Source organism: Silene latifolia, chromosome 8 (genome assembly GCF_048544455.1).
Source record: "Silene latifolia isolate original U9 population chromosome 8, ASM4854445v1, whole genome shotgun sequence".
NCBI classification, from domain to species: Eukaryota; Viridiplantae; Streptophyta; class Magnoliopsida; order Caryophyllales; family Caryophyllaceae; genus Silene; species Silene latifolia.
Genome location: NC_133533.1, coordinates 14,064,634 through 14,085,207, shown reverse-complemented (window position 1 = coordinate 14,085,207; position 20,574 = coordinate 14,064,634). Strand labels below are relative to the sequence as shown.

The 20,574-nt window shown below is 37.0% G+C and overlaps 2 protein-coding genes across 2 annotated transcripts; both read right to left on the bottom strand.

Annotated features, from left to right (window-relative positions):
* Positions 1-8,350: 8,350 nt before the first annotated feature.
* Positions 8,351-9,999, bottom strand: LOC141594736 (F-box protein At4g09920-like). The gene is made up of 3 exons (XM_074414731.1): positions 9,055-9,999; positions 8,773-8,931; positions 8,351-8,623 (listed from the first exon to the last, which is right to left on the bottom strand). Exons 1-3 carry the CDS (start codon positions 9,997-9,999, stop codon positions 8,351-8,353), a joined length of 1,377 nt encoding a protein of 458 aa, XP_074270832.1.
* A 1,212-nt stretch (positions 10,000-11,211) lies between these two features.
* LOC141596431 (COP9 signalosome complex subunit 8) lies at positions 11,212-17,370 on the bottom strand. The gene is made up of 5 exons (XM_074416588.1): positions 17,104-17,370; positions 16,923-17,002; positions 16,645-16,826; positions 12,599-12,706; positions 11,212-11,583 (listed from the first exon to the last, which is right to left on the bottom strand). Exons 1-5 carry the CDS (start codon positions 17,185-17,187, stop codon positions 11,444-11,446), a joined length of 594 nt encoding a protein of 197 aa, XP_074272689.1. The 5' UTR covers positions 17,188-17,370; the 3' UTR covers positions 11,212-11,443.
* Between the last annotated feature and the right edge of the window lie 3,204 nt (positions 17,371-20,574).

The following is a 20,574-nucleotide window of genomic DNA, read 5'->3' as shown; positions in this document are numbered from 1 at the left end:
GAGTTCATGACTTGGAACTCTAATTCAATACCCAAATACCCGAGCATTGATCAAGGTTATTAAACCCGCGTTGGTTTCCAAGTCATCCCACTCCCTTTCTCGAGGGTCGATTTCAAACTCGAGATTGAAGGCACCCTCCCTCGGTTCTCTCTCTCGGGTTAAACCTAGGTCGACAACTAGTCTAAATGAGGTGGTTTCACTCCCAATTGGTTCTCACTAATGGTCAAGGGTCAAAAGTCAATCACCAACAACAAATAAGACTATAAAAAAGTCAAATCCTTCAATTTTCCCTAACCAACACTCCAACAACTAATTAAAATGAGATTTAATCAAATAACTTACACATGTCGGGGTTAAATCGAATCCTAGTGAAAATACTACTCGCTAGTCATATTTAATCTAATATAAGACACACTTATAGTTATTCTAAACATAAAATTAAGCATAATTATTAATAAAGGTGACAACTTTTAACTATTACTAATCTAATTCAAAACACATTTATAATCATTCTAAACATGAAACCAAATATGATATGACAATAAAGACATGAACTTTAAACTAATCTAATAAATATAACAATAATTGAAATAACAATGAGAAAAGAGAGAGTTAAGAAATTAATAGCAGTATTACCAATAATTGAGAGAAATGTGGATAAAAAAGTAGATTTACTCTTATATGTCCAAAAGATTAAAACTTGGAACACTAATTAAACAACTACTACCTAATTTTTTTTTTTTTGGTACATAACAACTACTACCTAATTTAAAGAGAGATTTTATGGAGAGAAATAAGACTAGAACTTTAAATAAATTCTGAAAATTGAGGGTCTCCCTTAATTATTGGGGTTACATTATTTACAAGTCAACCATTACCCGAGCAAACCCTAATCGAGTTTTCTCAGTGGTGGCTGCGTCACATCTGACATATGTTCCCAACAACCCATCAATCCTAAGGAGGCATTTACCCCAGAATTTTAGGTGCAAATCATAAATCCTTACCCAGGCTGGCACGTCCTTAATCTCAGACTTCACCAGTTCAACATCTTCACTCCATGGTCTCACAATGAGGGGTTTTTTGTCGAATAGAAAGTGACCCTGCTAGAGGACTTGTTGTTGAATGGCACTCGATCTGAATCTCACCATAAACACACCATTTAGACAAAATGCTATTTTATCCATGGGAAATTTCGCCCAAAGGCGCTTATGGAAACCCTCCACAACTTCCACCGAAGGAATTGCGCCCAAGACAAATCCATAGACCGCATTCTTCCAATAATCCAACTCTTCTTTCACATCTTCCGCTGTAAAACGAAGCATATCTGTAGATTCTTCTGGGATGCTAACTAAGCCTGGCAAATGGGTCCTTTGGGCCGGGTTCGGGTCGGGTCACATTGGGTCGGGTCATTTTCGGATCAATAACTTATCGGGTCACTTTCGGGTCGGGTCAGTTTTGGGTCGAGTCACTTAGGATCAGGTCATTTTGAGTCGGGTCAATCTGGGTCATTTGGGTCGTTTCGGGTCATGATTTTGCCTTAATTAAGTCATTTCTTGTCATTTCGGGTCATAATGGGTCAATCGAGTCATTTTGGATCACTTAAATCGGATGAATTTAGGTCGGGTCACTTTCGAGTGGTGCATTTGGGGTCATTTTCGGGTCTCGGGTCGAGTCATTCGGGTCAGGTCAGCTTTGCCAAGTCTAATGCTAACCATAAGACTGTTTTTTTTTTCAACGTTGTACAGTCCATTCAGTAGTTTCATGATTTCATCCGTAATCATAGAATCCAAATCATAGGGTGTTATCGTCACTATTTGATTAACATCCGCAGTTTTCGGATTATCGCAACTTCCCGAACCTCCAATTGTTGGAAATAGAGGCTTTGAGAGCCTTTTTTTCTTAGTTTCCATTTGTCCCACATTGGTGAGGAAGTGGGTGTTTTATGGGTTTATATAACACCCCTTCCCTTACCTTATCACTAGTGGTCATGGGGAGTCTTTTGTAGAGACTTTGCGAGGTGCTTAATTCAGCTCGCATGCGCGCGCGCGCGCGTGCCCGTGCCCGAGCCCGGCCCGGCCCGGATTCGTGATTCCGGATTCGTGATTTGGGATTTGGCAATCGCCTGCGGCGGGCTTGGCCTATCTTTTTGGATCCGGGTGAGTTTGTTTTTGGTTGTGTGCAGTTTCTGTCCAGATTCGTCTGTTGAATCAGTCAGTCAATGACTGTTAGTGGGTGAGATTATTTCTCCCCACTACCAGCCTTGACTCTTGTTTTGCTGGAGTCGGTTTCTGGCTCTTTTGCTATTATAAATAGCTGCCCTCACTGCCTCATAAAACACAACAAAAACAATACTCTCTTCCTTCTCTATCGTCTGTCTCTCAAAACATTTCTGGGTTAAGTAAAATCGTTCCAGGTCTTACAAACTCGAGTGGGCGAGTTTGTGAGGCGGCAGTAGTGTAATCCTTGGGGACTACCGGTCGTAGCTGATCGCAACCACGGTCGCACCGGAGAAATAGTTTTTTAAGGCAGCGGTTCCGCACCGCGTCACTACCAATTCCTCTGTCGGTATTTCTAATTCTGATCTTCGTATTTGCTACTGTTTTTCCGTCTTAATTAATTACTATTTCGGAGTTTAGTAATTAGTTCCAACAATTTAAAAAACTATTGATTTAAGTGCAGTAGCCATGTCTGTGATTTCGAAAATTGTACACGATATTTGAAAATTGAGCAATTAGATGGTCGAATTATAAGCGTTGGTCCTAAGCTGTTGATGTTTTTGAGCGGTTGGAAATTGATTATGTTTTGTTTAATGACCCGCCAAAACCTATTGTTCCGTCTGATGCTGAGACTACCCCTCCTCCCACTAAAGATGTTAAGTCCAATGAAGAGGATATTGCTAAATTTGTTAAGGACAACAAAACTGCTAGGTGTCACATACTTAATAACATGGTTAACCATTGTTCGATTTATTTGCGATAATAAATCGGCTAAAGTCATTTGGGAGTCCTTCTTTGAAAAAATATGGGGCTGATGACGCTGGGAAAAAGAAATATGTTGTGGGTAAGTGGCTGCAATTTAAGATAGTGGATGGGAAGTCTATTATGGAACAGGTTCATGTCTATGAAAATTTGTGTGCTGATATTGTTAGTGAGGGCATGAAATTAGACGACCTTTTTGTTGCTAATGTGTTGTTGGAAAAATTCCCTCCCTCCTGGTCTGAGTATAGAAATCAGCTAAAACACAAAAAGAAAGACATGTCCCTTATGGAACTTATCAGTCATATGAGGACCGAAGAGGCAAATCGCCTCAAAGACAACCCTGCTGTTTACCAGTCTGTGAATGCATCTGTTGCTGCTGTCAAAGCTAATTTGGTTGAGTCTGGTGGTCCGTCAAAAATCTGCTTTGAAAAGTTCAAGGGTAAGGGTAAGGCCAAGGTTGGTCAGGGTAAGGGCAAAGGAAAGAAGACTGATCCAGGGAAGTACACCAAGCCGGTTGCAAAGATTCAGAAGCCTAAGGGTCCTTTGGTTTGCTATGTTTGTGGGAAACCGGGTCACAAAGTCTACCAGTGCACTAATAAGAAGACTGCTGAAGTTGAAGCCAATGCCGTGACTGATGATGTCATTCTTCTTTGTGGTTGTTGAAGCTAATCGGTGGGTAATCTTCTGAATGGGTCTTGAATCTTGGCGCTTCCAGGACACCTCTGTCTTTGATAAGGAGTTATTTCTTTGAGTTCGAGGAGATAGGCGATGGGGAATGCGTCTACATGGGTAATTCTTCAGTGCAACGATCACGAGCAAAGGCAAGATCTTTCTCAAACTCACCTCGGGGAAAACACTTGCCCTTAATAATGTTTTATTTGTACCTACATTGCGTCGAAACCTCGTGTCTGGTGCCTTGTTAAACAAAGCTGGCATGAAACTTGTTTTTGAGGCTGACAAGGTTGTAATGTCGCGCAATGGGGAATTTGTGGGCAAGGGTTATCTGTCTGGGGGTCTTTTTGTCTTGAACACGATTCTGTTTTTAATAATATTGCATCTACTTACCGCTTATATCATTGAGTCTATTGATGTTTGGCATGGTAGATTAGGTCATGTGAATATCGACTACATTAAAAAACTTAGAACCTTGAGTTTAATTCCAAGTTTGTCGAGTCAAGAATTCTCTAAATGTGGTAGTTTGTGTTGAGGCTAAATTCACAAAGAAACCTAGTAAACCTGTGACAACTAGGACTACGAGTCTTCTTGAGCTAATTCACACCGACCTAGCTGACTTCAAAAATGTTGCAAGTAGAGGTGGCAAGAATTATTATGTGACTTTTATAGACGATCGTTCGAGGTACACCCGAGTTTATTTGCTTAAGACTAAAGATGAAGCAGAACAATCGTTTATAAACTTTAAAAATGAGGTCGAAAATCAACTCGACAGGAAGATTAAAAGGGTAAGGTCTGATAGAGGTGGTGAGTATAAATCCAGTTATTTAGCGGACTTTTGTGCTGCAAACGGTTTAATACATGAGACTAGTCCACCTTACTTACCCCAATCCAATGGTGTAGCTGAACGTAAAAATAGAACTTTAAAAGAAATGATGAATGCTATGCTTTTAAGTTCTGGCCTATCTGACGATATGTGGGGGAAGCAATACTTTCGCTTGTCACATTCTTAACCGTGTACCTCATAAGAAAATTGACAAGACACCCTACGAGATTTGGAAGGGCTATCCTCCTAACCTGAGTTATCTTAGAGTGTGGGGGTGTTTGGCTAAAGTGGGTTTACCTGACTTTAGGAGACCTACCGTTGGACCTAAGACCTATGATTGTGTTTTTATAGGTTATGCTCAAAATAGCTCTGCCTATAGATTTATGTCTTTGAGTGACCGTTCTATATCTGAGGCTAGAGATGCCGAATTTTTTGAGCATGTTTTCCTTTTCGGAAAAATGTTGTTTCATCTACTTCATTACCTGTTGCATCTATTGATATGTCTTCACATGCTAGTTGTAGTAGCACTCCTATTGATCATCTTTGTTGAACCTAGGAGGAGTAAAAGACCTAGATGTCCAAAGGATTATAGTGATTATGTTACAACACATTTATCTGAATATGGATACTCTGTTTGTGCAAGTGATGAGTTTGTTTCAGCGTTTTTAATAGAGGATGACCCAAAAACCTATAGTGAGGCAATGAAATCCATTGATGCTAATTTTTGGAAAGATGCTATTAAAAGTGAACTTGATTCTATCGTTTCTAATCAGACTTGGGAGTTGACTGATTTACCTAAAGGTAGTAAACCCATTACGAGTAAATGGATCTTTAAAAAGAAAATGAGACCTGACGGTACAATAGAAAGGTTCAAAGCTAGACTTGTAGTTAGAGGCTTTACACAAAAAAAGGGCATTGATTACTTTGATACCTATTCTCCTGTGACCAAAATTTCGACTATAAGAACTCTTGTCGCTTTAGCTGCTATTCATAACCTTATTATACATCAGATGGATGTTAAAAGCGCTTTCTTGAATGGTGAGCTAAAGGAAGAGATCTATATGTCGCAACATGAAGGGTTTGTGATTAAGGGTCAAGAGAATAAAGTGTGTAAAACTGAACAAGTCACTTTATGGTCTAAAACAAGCACCTAAACAGTGGTATGAGAAATTCAACACTACTTTGATGAGTAATGGCTTTATGATTAACAATTCTGATTCATGTGTTTATTCCAAAGTGATAGAATCTGATTGTGTTATTATATGCCTATATGTGGATGACATGCTTATTTTTGGTAATAATTTAGATGTGATAATTAAAACCAAAGAATTTTTGTCATCACACTTTGAGATGAAGGACTTAGGAGAAGCTGATGTTATCCTAGGGGTCAAGGTTATCCGAAACTCCAATGGAATTTCTTTGAGTCAATCTCATTATGTTGAAAAAGTGTTGAAAAAGTTTAACTGCTTTGATGTTGTGCCTGCTAGAACACCCTATGATTCTAGTGTACATTTGAGTAAAAACTTGGGTAACAGTGTTTCCCAGGAAGAGTATGCTAAAATTCTAGGGAGTGTGATGTTTCTTATGAACTGTACTCGACCAGATATTGCATATGCGGTTAGTAGACTGAGTCGTTATACACATAACCCTGGTAATGAACATTGGAATGCTCTTCGTCGTTTGCTAAAATACCTAAGAGGAACAGTTGATCTGTGTTTGCATTATGGTAAATTTCTGCTTTGTGTTAGAAGGATATTGTGATGCAAATTGGGTTGCAGGTAACGATGAGATTTGTTCTACTAGTGGTTATGTCTTCACCATGGGTGGAGGTGCGATATCGTGGAAGTCTTCTAAACAGACTTGTATTGCACGCTCTACCATGGAGTCGGAGTTCATAGCTCTTGAGTTGGCGGGACAAGAAGTGATTGGTGAAAAACCTATTGGTGATGTACCAAGTATGGGGAGGACGGTGACACCGGTCTCCATCTTTGTGTGACTCGAAAAGTCGCTATTGGCGTTGCAAAGAATAGTGTCTACAATTCGAAAAAGAGACACATGCGAATAAGGCACGCTGCAGTTAAACAACTCCTTGAGAATGGAGTGATTACTGTGGACTATGTGAAGTCCGAAAGTAATCTTGCTGATCCCTTTACTAAGGGTTTGACTAAGAGATTAGTCGTTAATACGTCGAGGGGAATGAGGCTTAGGTCCTTGAGTCAAGGTTGAGATTGACTAGGTCCAAAGTTTTCATTCCTATGGCGTAGTATGATTCATAGCCTTTATGGTGGTGCTTTTGAGACGCACTTGATGAATTATACTCTAGGTTGGACTTATGTCCTTAATGGCTCGTGTGAGAAGTGCTGATGAGAAGCACTTGAGCCACCTACGTAGGTGTAATGATCCTAAGACTATGAGAAGTCTTGTGGTCACACCTATCGATACCAAAGGTAACGCATAAGCTCTAAAAGAGCGCGTTGCACTCTGAAATCGCGGGACGATCTTAATTTGAAGGTATGATATATGTAGTGGGGGGTATCGACCGAAGTTCAGCTAGGAATTCAAATCGCAAGATATTCTCTAGTTGTAAGTAAGTTGTTTCGTCATTTCACTAAAGTGTCAATTCAAATCGAAAGATATTGATACCTAAGTATCCACCCTTCCTTTACCCAGGAATTCTTCTTTCTATGGCTCTGGCGCCTCTAGTGGGGGATTGTTGGAAATAGAGGCTTTGAGAGCCTTTTTTTCTTAGTTTCCATTTGTCCCACATTGGTGAGGAAGTGGGTGTTTTATGGGTTTATATAACACCCCTTCCCTTACCTTATCACTAGTGGTCATGGGGAGTCTTTTGTAGAGACTTTGCGAGTTGCTTAATTCAGCTCGCACACGCGCGCGCGCGTGCCCGTGCCCGAGCCCGGCCCGGCCCGGATCCGGATTCGTGATTCGGGATGGTTTCTGGCTCTTTTGCTATTATAAATAGCTGCCCTCACTGCCTCATAAAACACAACAAAAACAATACTCTCTTCCTTCTCTATCGTCTGTCTCTCAAAACATTTCTGGGTTAAGTAAAATCGTTCCAGGTCTTACAAACTCGAGTGGGCGAGTTTGTGAGGCGGCAGTAGTGTAATCCTTGGGGACTACCGGTCGTAGCTGATCGCCACCACGGTCGCACCGGAGAAATAGTTTTTTAAGGCAGCGGTTCCGCACCGCGTCACTACCAATTCCTCTGTCGGTATTTCTAATTCTGATCTTCGTATTTGCTACTGTTTTTCCGTCTTAATTAATTACTATTTCGGAGTTTAGTAATTAGTTCCAACACCAATAACCACCATAGGAGCAGTGGAAGAAGAAGGAACCACTGAAGGTTCGACAATCGGAACATTAATTTATTGAAGATTGATTAGAGACTAGAGGGGGAAACTAAGTATGATTGATGTTCGAACCTCCTTCCATACCATTTTTATGCTATTCTTTTTCTTGCTTTTGCATTTATTTTATTTAGTCTAAAATTCATCCATTATCATAATTTTTATTTTTTTAAATTTCGAGTAAATGCCTCCCGTTGTAATAATCTTATGTTATAAGAGAAAAAACCTTTATCTAAAACTTCGTAATGGACCGAGTAAAATAATTCAAATTTTACATACGTCTAATAATTATATTGAAAAATTAACAAAACTAAAATATATGTCGTTTATAAACCGGCCCCCGTTGCCTTTTCGTTCTAGTTTCGTCCTGCTGTTATACCGAATTTTTTTCAAGTGCACTTTGTAAAATTACCCATTCGCCCTCTAAAATTTCGCCCCCTAAGTTCAAATCCTGGCTTCACCACTACTACAACTCATCACCTTTAGTAGACTGTCATAAACTATGATCGTCAAGCAAAGATTACCCTGGCACTTGGTGAGGCCTTCGGGAAGCTTGACAAATTCTTAACAAAGTCGAGCTCATCTGTTTCCTTCAATCGACTTTTCATGGGCACAATTACTAATTTATCCAAGGCAGCTGCGCTTTTGAGCAAGAGTTCTACAAGTTGATGCTGACTCTTCCAAGATTTCTCATAGCCATGTAGAGTGATGGTCTTAAGTTGTGGTGTCACATACGAGGAAGGAAGTTTTACTCGGAGCAAATCGGCACTGGCTTTGAAATCCTAACATTATAGAATAGAAAAGACGAACCATTAATTTGAGTAGGCTAATAAATCATCTACATAATCTCGCACATTCTTATATGAAACGATATGAGAGAAAATTATCATTCGATATGTGGAATGGTCACACAATAAGTTAGTACATTTACCTCTGTGGTGTATATAATGAGTTCTTCCAACTGTTTTAAGCTATTCATCAAACGATAAACGCCTAAGAGGCAGCTTTCGCAGAAGTCCTGCAATTCAAGAACAATACGCCTCCATCTACATTCCAACAGCTGTAAATTCTGTATCGTATGGAGGAATTCCTGAAACGGAAGAAAATGGACATTGGTAATCTCAGTAATTTCTCAATTACAATTCACATTCAATTCAGTTCAGTTCGGTTCAAATACTTTCGATTCAAAAGAACTAAGCTTAGAAGAACATACCTTGGAAGCATCACATGACAGTCGAAAAACTTCAATACCTTGAAACCTTCCTACCAACACTTGATTTATCGTAGCTACATAATCGTCATGATCCATGGAAAAGTTCAAATTTTTGATGTAGATGTTGCGGACAGATGACACATCAACGATGTCTAGTAGCCAAGCCGTAATTTCCAAATACAAATTTTTAACATTAGGAAAGTAAAGCAACGTAGGATGATACCCTCCGTGTGTACCATACGTAAGAACAAGCGATAATTTCACAATATTTGGAGCACTTAAACGTAGCTTGTTCATCCCATAAGGATTCACAATAACGAGTTCCTGTAACGAAGGGCACCCAGATATAAATCTTTGAAAATTTTCATCATTCATAAAAACTTGGTCAAGTGATAACTTCTTTAGGGATCCTAACTCGACCTTATATTCTCCCTCGAATTCCCAAGAATCAAGTTGAAGTGTAACAAGAAACTGACTTGTGAACTCAGACAATTTCGAACTACAAAAACCATAGTTGTATTCATCAACTAATCCGATTTCCTTGGCTTGTCTGTCCAACGCAAACCTCAACCATTCATTTATCTCGTCAATAGCCTTTAGTCTTTCTATACAACAGTCGAACTTCATGAGAAGACGAAAACTATCAATGGAGTGATTTTGGTGAAGCGATAACACATTGTGAACGAAACGACAGAACCACCTAGTTTGATCTCTATTCCGCCTTTCCCGCTGACTAAACTTGTTAAGGTATTCGCTCATGTCAAAGTCAAGGGTATGAATCCAGGTCCAAAGGGTTCCGAAACGTCGAAGTAAAACAGTTCTAACAGCATCAATGGTAGGCATACATGACAGAATGCGCACAATTACATCATCTGGCAATTCACTCAACCTATCTCGATCTATATTATCGTCTGAACGTAAACGCTTTTGCGCCCTTGATGTCATGGTTTCCAAGTGTTAATAATTTCTAGATGAGAGATTTATATTCAGATTTACATGGTATTTTATTATTATACTAATTATAATAAGTAAAACTATTAGGAAACTATTAGGAGTATTTTATTTCCTAGTTTGGGTATAGATATGAGTCGAAACTCCAACTTATACTATAATTAAGAAGTCATGTATTATGTGTATTTATGTTTGCTAATTAGAAACAAAACCAAATTACAAAATATGGTTAAGGGAAGAAAAAAAAGTTACCATAACACCGTTTTTAATTTTTTTTTTTTTTGGTCTTACGAAGCGCGCACATAGTCGCATTACAATAGAGGGGAGGGGGGATTCGAACCTGGGACCTATTGTCCACAATACCTCCGTCTTAACCACTAGACTAAGACATCTTCGGTATAACACCGTTTTTAATTGTAGGCATATATATACACACACAAGTTTTTAATTCCGAACTGTAATGGCAGTCCAGGAATTGGGCATCTGCAGTGGCAGGAGTACAATAAGTAGTTCACAAAATCTCATTATAGACGGCATATATCCGTTTATAATAAAAGACGGGCCAAATACAATACCACATTCCTAATAGAACAAGCAATAAGTGGAATGGTGGGGCCAAAAATGTCACCACTTTCAAGCTATTTGACCCGTCTTTAGCTATAGACGGACAAGACTAGCTGGTAGTAGTTGCACCAAACACCTAGTGCAAATATTCACATCAAGAGATGCAGATTTATCACAGAAATCTGAAATCGCGAATTCACGATACTGTGTGATGACCAAAAGTTAATAAATGAGGAGACCATGGATTTGATTACTAATCTACTCATATCGGTAATACTTAATCCGCCGCAAGCTTGCAATGGATATACCCGTCACAAATGAGAATTTGTGCTTAAATAAAAGTGTCTTGGAGAAGTTTTCTTTTTTTGGGCAAAGATTACCCTGCCAGCTGGCAAGGCCCTCAGGAATCTTGAGACAAGCTTAACAAATTACTTGACCATTTAAGGTTAAGACAAATATGTCCGTCTTAAATAAGAATTGTGAACTTTTGGTTGGGTCAAAGGATCTTTTTGTCGGATATCTTGAAGCACTTCATCAATAGAATGTGACAGACGCTTGAAGGTTCATTGACGCATTTAATCCGAAGATTATCATGAGCTGTGACTAAAGAGCCTATTAAGGCACCAAAAAATACCGTGTAGATTATACTTCCAACAATCATGCATTCAATTACCGACTTTTAACATAAGGAAGTCACACGGACTCTAAAACTCAATCCAACATCATCCACCATGTATCCATACAAGTACGATCCCATAATCTAAAAATATTCGATAAAACGTTCATTAATCATCAGCATTCCGATTATAGACAAATCTAAAAGCACGTTAGGCGTGAGAGTGTTCCACTTCCAAAAAAAGTTGTTTAGCTGTCTCTAATGCTCGAGGTGGAACACATATTCAGTCAAGCGTTGTAGTTTGCCGGCATCTAGTTTCTGCTCTGATACAATTGATTGCTTCTTCACAGCAAACATTTGCGAAGCCGAATCCAAACTCCAGCCCTCATTCAAAACATCTAAAGATTAAGAAATATTGTGAGAAAACAAAAAGGAATCAAGAGACTGCAGCATACTTAATTGCCAAACAACCAAACAATAATCCCGACCAAAAGCAACTTTTGACCATGAACTGTAACCAAAAGCAACTTGATCCCTCTAAACAAGCTGATTGATGAAAATATAATAGTGGGATGAAATAAAATGTTTAAATGAACAATGGTAATTAATCAATACGACAGAAAATCATACAAGGACTAGCACACTTGCCAAGACCTGGATCGCACAAGAGATTAATCAACAAGGATCTAACCATAAAGATGATGAAACAACAACACAATAAGGAATCAGCTTTGATTCATCAGATTACATCTTTAGAGTTATATGGATACAAGATAAATTGACTGCACTACACAAGAGTAATAAGATCTGGATGAATGGTAGTAAGGATGTGTGGAACATATTGTAAAATTTAATAGCTATTCATCCACTAAAAGGGATATCAAATTGGATAGATACAAGATGAAGTGTCTAACACCGTAAGATCATCCTTAAATGAGGATATTAGGTGTATGGCCACGTATAGAAAAAAAGAACTATATATTTGAAATATTTAAGTGTTTTATAAAGTGAACCAGAAAGATATTTTGAAACTCAGGAGTAAAATCATAAAATATCAAACTAAATGAAGTGTGAGGCGTATCAAACTATTGGTCACCGCTCTTCATAAAATATCAAACTAAATGAAGAGTAAAATCATAAATATCAAACTAAATGAAGATCCCTCAACAAACCGTACAGGCCTTGTGTTCACGTTCACTATGCATTTTAGAATTAGCATCCATGACTCAGTTTTTATGTTTTCATAAGTGAGGCATAAATAAAACATCATGATAGAAAGTCAATGGGGCTTACGTACACTACACTTTTAAACGAAATTGCTTCTCGCGATATTATGAAAATGGTCAAAATTCTTGTTCCATATGCCTTATAAGCTTAAGACACTGCAAGCCTTATAGGATAGGATGAACTTACATTTTGTTGCCTCATTCTCATTCATTCCCAGGAACAGTGAAGTATCCTTAACACTTATGGTTGAGTAAGCAGCAAGCAGCAGTTGAAACATCTTCTTGGTGTAGCTTTCTGCAAGAAAAAAACAAACGGTTTTATTAATAACTAAGAAGCTTGCATATAAGCTAAGAGAAAAGCTCATATGAAACAAGAATTCAGCAAATGACTTAAATATGTGGTCTTGTTAAACCATGCTTAACTGATCATGCAATAAAAAGATATGGGCCAAGATCTTCGGGTAATGTGCATGCATTCAAAGTAAACTCATTCAAGGGTTATTAAATTCCTGTGTAGACCGCCCTCACTGAGACCACTAAGCAGGCTTCCCCTACTGACCAGGTTAATCTCTCACTACAGGCTGAAATACAGGCTGAATTACCCGAGATACAACCCCTCCATTAGTTCATTTGCGTGGAGCTGGGTTTACTTCTAAGTCAAGTTAACCAACAGATTTCTCCCTTGGATTCTGTTTTACTTAATAAGAAGCAGCAGCTTCTGGAGGTGTATATTAAACTTAAAAATGCTGAAATTAGAGTCCTGCAGCAAAAGGCCAAGATTCAGAACATCAAATGCAATGATGCCAACACTAACTTCTTTTTTGCAAAGCTGCTGATAGGAAACTCAGGAATTCCATTGGGTCTACTTTAGAGTTTAGAGTTTAGACTAACGGTAATATTTGCTCTGGTCAACAGGAGGTACCTACTGCCTTTGTGTCCTATTATAAATACATCTTAGTGTCTGACTCTTATGTCTCTCCTCTGCCTACTGAGTACTTTACTACTGGTACGGTTCCTAGTGATATGGAGTCCTGGTTTGAAATACCTGTTACTGTTGATGAAATCAGAGAGCGCTTTTCTCTATTGACAAGAATAAGAGTCCAGGCATTGATGGCCTTCCCTCTGGGTTTTTCCCTGATGTCTGTCTTACTGTGACAGAGTTTTTCAGGCATGGAAATATGCCTAAGCAGTTCTCTCTACTCTCATAGTCTCATTTCATTGATTCCTAGTTCCCACCCACCTTGTGTGAGTAATTTCAGACCCCTCTACTGTTGCACTCTACCACATTTTATAAGATCATTAGCAAAATTTTGACTGAAAGGATGAAGGTTGTTTTACCTGGCTTGGTGGGTATCGAGCAAGCAGCTTTTGTTCAAAACAGAGACATTTTTTATAACTCTATGCTTGCTCATGAACTTGCAGAAATTATAATCATGCTACTATTTCCCCTAGAAGTATTGTGAAAGTGGACATTCATAAGGCCTTTGATTTGGTCAATTGGAATTTTGTTAAGCATTTGCTTCTTAATTTTGGCTTTCCCTTAAGTTTACTAAGTGGATTATTACATGTCTCACTACTACACATTTCTCTCTTAATATTAATAGGAAAATTGAGGGATTTTTCCCTGGTACAAGGGGATTGAGACAAGGAGACCCTCTTCTCCATATATCTTTGACTTGTGCATGGAGGTTTTGTCGCGTACCTTGAGAGAACTGAAAGTGTCTCCTGGTTTTTCCTACCACCCTAAATGGGCCAAGTTAAACCTAACTCACTTAATATTTGACTAGTTGCTGATGATCTCTTGGTGTTTACTCGTGGGGATATCAATTCAATTGGAGTTGTGACTAAAACACCTCGATAAATTTGCTTCTTACTCTGGTCTCCAGGGCCCAGGCTAATCCACTGAAGACCAATATCTACTTTGGAGGTGCTTCCCCCAATACAAAAGCTTTGATTGTCCAGACGGTTTGTTGAGGGATCTTTCCCGTTTAAGTATCTTGGTCTTCCTATTTTTAATGCTAGTCTTTCGACGGAAATTTATTTTCCTTTAACTGAGAGAATTAGAAATAAAGTTTCCCATTGGGGTAATAACTACCTGAGTTACACTGGCTAGGCTCGGATTATTAACTCTATTATCTTTGATATTGAGAACGTTTGGGGCGCTAATACTCTTCTTCCCAAGGGTGTTATTAAGACTATTAACAAGATGTGCAAGGATTTCTTATGCGGCATTAAGGAAGGTCACCACAGAATGCTATTCATTAGTTGGACTAGCTGTTGTTTGCCTAGAGGCTAGAGACGAGGGTGGTCTCAACATCAAATAGGAGCGATGTTGGAATATAACCATCATGCTTAAATGGTTTTGGAAGTTGCTCTATAGGGATGAGTGTATCTGGCCCAAATGGATAAGGCCCTACATCCTTAAAAGTGAGGATCCGTGGACTATTACCTGCAAACATGACCAATTTTGGTCTTGGAAGAGCATACTTGCCATCAGGGACCTGTTTTTGTGTAGGGCGGGTTCACTGAAGGCTACTACTGGTTTACTATGTAATGCTTATGGGAGATTTGACACTGGACCTGTTTACCAGCTGTCCATACCCACCAGGAAGGCTCTATTGTGGTCCAGAACTGTATGGGAGTCAGCTGTAGTTCCTAAGCATTCAGTCATAGGCTGTTTTGCTTCAAATAACAAACTGCCTACACTTGATAAATACACAAAAAGGGGTTACTAATGGGTCAATAGGTGTCTTGTGTGAATCTAATTATAAATCAGTTACCCAGTTGTTCTTTAAGTGTCTTTATTAAGGTGGTGTTTGGCAAGGGTTAAAAATTGGCTGATGTTATATACATATATCGCTGTCCTCAGAAGCTCCCAGCTGTTCTCAACTGGTTTCACAGATGTAACAGGGGCAAGGGAGTCATAAAAAGGAAAAGGGGGTGGCTTTAATGGCTTTTATATGTGAAGTTGCCAAGTTGGAAGGAAAGTAATTCCAGAATTTTCTCAGATTCATGGGTCAGTTGAGCAGTTTGTGGTGCAGATCCAGTATCAAACAATTCGTAGGAAGCAGAAATGGATAACTGATGTTTGTTAAGTAGGGATTGTTTCTTTTTTTCTCGAGGGTGTTTCTATGGCATCCCCTGTAGTTAGGCTTTGTAGGATCTTGTAATTCCAGGAAAAAAAATCCAAACATTTCATCTCCTTTCCTCAGCAAATAACAACAATTTAGGCTTTCAAGTATATCTTTGAAGGTTGAATTGAGCATAAAGGGAAGTTCTCCACAATGGCGTCAACAATTACCAAGCCACAAAATAACCATCAAAGATCTCACTCTAGAAGAAATTAACTATGCAGTGGCAACCTCTAAGCATCTGGGTCACTGAAGCTAGGTCCAAACCACTGGAAGGTAGCTGACAAAAACCTAGAGAGCAAATGGATTTTAACCAGAGTGAATTCTACGGCTTCCTATCCTTAACTTTGAACACTAATTGAAACGACTTTCCTAATACTTCCAAGACCAAGCTTCTATAGGTTAAATCTATCCGGGGAAAAACATAAAAAAAACCTGCATATCAACCTCTTATCTACCCTAGTTTTGCAAGATGGTAATACTAGCAGTACCAAGATTCTACTGACATATTATACATGTATTTACATTCTTTCATCCCGAGTTTAACATCACAAATCAATGACAAGGTCTTTAGCTCAGGGTAAGCAACAGAAACTTCCACAGAAGTAAAGAGAAGGACAAGCAATCAAGCATTAACCCAACCCCGTAACTACAGGCTATCTGAGATCTGTGCACCAAAGGACACCTAAATAAACCACTAGGTTATCTGAGATCAATTACACCAGAGGACCAAGAACTTGAACCTAAGAATCATAAGAGTTGGATGCGCCTGACATTAGCAATTTAGCACCATGTGCCAAACCAGCCTCAAGAAATCAATGCATTATGCTAAACTGTTCCAGTTAGCCTTAGTAACCTTATTAATTAATTCGTACTCCGCACATAATATTAGGTTTTCACATTAAAACCCAAATTACCAAAGTTCATCTCTTAAGTGGTCAGGGCTCAATTTCTAATTCCTACAAACGAAAATACAAAACTTGGAAGGCTGTGCTAAAGAAGATAATGCAAACACATAAACCCTAATTCTCCTAAACAATGAGTTGATTTGGGACGAACAGAAGACGTAAATAAAACAACATTGCAATAAGCGATAAATGACCTGAAAAGGCGGTAACAAAGGGTTGAATTTGAGAAGACCAATTAAAAGCACAAAGAGCTTGATAAACAGCAGCATAATCCTTTGTCCAAAGCTTCTGTCCAATATTCCATACAGCAATCACTTCTGGCTGGCTTTCTTTAACCGCCACCGGAATCGACTTCCACAGAAACCTCGCGCTATTACTGGATAACATCAACAACAATAACAATCACAAACATAAATTATTGAACAAAGTTACAATTTTCGAGACGGAATTAAATTAGATCAAAATTGATTACATGTCGCCATTGTAGATGTGTGCAAGAAGATGAATCGCGTAGGGCCAATCGTTCTGGAAATTGATGCCTTCAGCAGATGCCTAAAACAGAGAAGATAATTAATTAAGTACGAGTAAGTCTCTTGTAAGACGGTTTTACAATACTGAGAACGTTTCAATTTGGGGGAAAAGGAGAGAGATACCTGTAGCATTAAGTTGTCGCAGATATCAGCAATCTTCTCGTAGCTTCCGGCAGCCATGGCGTCAGTGAGTGGAGACAAATCCATGGCGGTGTTTGAGACTGGGGTTTTGGTTGCGTTTACTCCTTGAATCTCCAAAGAGCCGAGAAAGGGGAAAACCTATTTATTACTCCGTAGAAGTTTAGAGCATTGTGAGATTCTCAAATATATATGTCTTCCGTCTCACTTGTTGAAAGACGGTCTTCTTTTTTTTTCCTAATTAAAGCGCGTACTTAGTCACATTATAATCTATATCTATATATATATATATATATATATATATATATATATATATATCTATATTAATAAAAGAAGCTTTTTTTGAGCGATTATAGAGAGTCCAACTTTCCAGAAAGACTTAGAGTCTCCAACTTTTTCAAAATTACCTTAAATAATAAATCTAATATGTTTTAATAACTTTCCAGAAAGACTTAGAGTCTCCAACTTTTTCAAAATTACCTTAAATAATAAATCTAATATGTTTTAATAATTTTTAAATATAAGGAGGAGTATATCAAGTTTACTAAAACTGCAAAAAATATAGCTACGTAAAACCTATTTGAGTAGGACATAATGTCTATATGATAGTGTATAAATAAACGCTTCTCATACATACAAATCACGGTAGATTTCTTCTTCCCTCAATAACAAAATTTGACTCATGTTTTATGCAGTAGTATATGTTATATATTTGTCTCATATTTTATGTAGTATTATGTATTACGTGCAAGTTGTTGACTAAGAATTTTTTACTAATGATTTTTTTATTTGTGTTGATAGGATGAAGATGCGACAAATATTGTTTCTGAAGGTATGCTTAATCGATGATATTGTGTGGCTTGATTTATTCCCCATTTATATTACTATTACATTGTCTTAATTAAATTTGAATTTGTCGTTGTAGTGTTGACGATAGCCGGATTTCATTTATTTATTTGTTGTGTACGATCCAAAGAATTACTGAGAAATAATTAGCTAACGTAGTGGAGTTACGTATAAAAGGGTTAAAACAATTAATAATTTAGTATCCATTTTGTAGGAAGCATTCAATTCGTTCAAGTAGGAACTACAAACAAATTAACTACCTAAGAAGTCTAGCAAAAGGAAAACTACGTATGAATATTTCTAACAAAGTTACCGCAATGAATCTTTGAGATAAAAACTGAAAGACTTTAAGAGCCAAGGTAGCTTTAGCCTTTGGAGTTTTAGTAGTTTTCGACAAATAAAACTTATCTATATACCGGAAATAAGATTCTTAGCTTTTTTCTTTATTCATCAGTTATATAATACATGTACTTTCACACTTTAAGTCTTAACAAAAGTGGAAAACTTTGTTTGATATTTTCTTTGTCTCAATTATTTGTTTGCTTTATTTTTTTATTCTTTATGAAGGTATTTTAATAAAAGGCAAATAAATGATTGGTACAGAAGAAGTATGTCAAATAGATTTACGGTAATTACGGAGGAAGTACGTCAAAAATATTAAAAAGAATTCTTGGAGTGTAAAAAGAAACCTTGATAATGTATCGTATAGATCCTATATTTGTGTTCAAGGAGATACTTCCTATGTTTAAGTGATATGTTTACACTTTTTTTATTTCTCCCTCACAAACCAGTGATATGTTTACACTTCATTTATTTCTCCCTTACAAAATAAAAGAGTGTAAACATATCACTGGAACAGAGGGAGTAGTTGTCTTGCTATGTGCTAACTAATTAATGAGTTACTCCACTCTGTTTCTTTTGGTTTTATTTTTGTATAATAAAATCATAATAGGTGAAGAGATCGTTGTTAAGAAAAAATTGTTGCACTAATGACTAAAATTCAAGTTTATTTCTGATCAACGTAAATATTACTCTATCTATTAATTTATAGAGTACTAATAAGGATAAAGTTATAGACCTTGCTTTATTTTATAGATGAGCACTCATTCCGAAATCAGCAAGAGATAGATAACATCAATTATAGAACAATTGTAATAGTAATGACAGAATAGTTTTTTCAAACATCAGTTTGTTAACTGTTAACTTTGATGTACCGATACATGCTAGAACATCAGTTATGCGCTCATGTGTGCATAGAACTTGAACTCTGATATATGATTCCTTACGTTAGCATAAATATATATTCCTTTTATTTGGCACACTTTTAGTAACAATTGTACTGATTTAATCATATATTGTAACCATTTTTTATTAATAACTCTTGAGTAATTTGAAAGCTTATACAATTAATAAGTTTAGTCGAACTTTTATAAATTACCAAATTATTTAAACAAGTACAATAATAAATAAATATTAATGTTACATAGAAAAGTTATAAATAAAGATTTTACCATTAGTCCATATTTTTGTTTTATATAGGTGTGTGTGATCGTATGACTGTCATCCAAATTTTGTAAATACAAAAATATTATATAGGCTATGTGAGTTTTAAAAGAAATTAAAACAATATTGCATACACGTTTCAAATCACTTAGGACCTGATCTTTTGAACTTAATTTTAGTTCGGTTAAGTTCAGGTACATTATGTTCAGGTCAGTTTAGTGACTCTGTTCTTTTCGACTAAAAAGAGCTGAACTAAACTGAACTTAATAAAGCTGAACTGGATTGAAGTAAGCATTAGGCCTTATTCTTTTGAACTTAATTTCAGCTCATTTTAATTCATTTCAGCTCTATTTCGTTTAGTCCAGTGCAACTTCATACAGTTCAGTTTAGTTCATCTCTTCACAAATTAGCTCTATCTTACTTCAATTCAGTTCAACTATCCAATAAGTTTAGGTCATCTCTTTCAGCCGAAAAGACAAGGCATTAATTTGTGAAGAGATGACTTCGGTTCAATTTAATTCAAGTCCATTAAGTTCAGATCAGTTCAGATCAGAGAATTTCATTTCAAAAGAGCAATAAGCCCACTTAAAGTTAGAATATTACAATAATGGCCCGTGCATCGCACGGGTATTAAATCTAGTATATATATATAAGAGAGTTTTTTCGAGCAATCTAAGAGCGTCCACATCATCAAAAATCAATTTAGGAAAGTATATCAAAAATCAATTTAGGAAAGTATAATTTTTGACGTAAAAAATAAAGTGGAAATTTTTTTAATTATTATAATATGTATATTTCCTAAATTATATTCAAGTGATATTTCCAATTTTTATATCAAACTTTTACATTTTATTTGGCAAAAAAATATCGTTAAAAAAATTATGAAAATAATATAATTAGCTTTGTGTTAAAAAATGTTATCATTAGAGTATAAATTTCATATTATTTGCACATATTAAAGATGATGTACTTCTTAATACGTAAAATTGTGTACTTTTTAGTATGTTTTGTCCTGCATTGGAAAATAAGTAGGTGTGGTGAATATACTACATATAAATAGTAGAATTGTCCCACATCGAAAAATTAGTATAAGATGATGTGATCCTA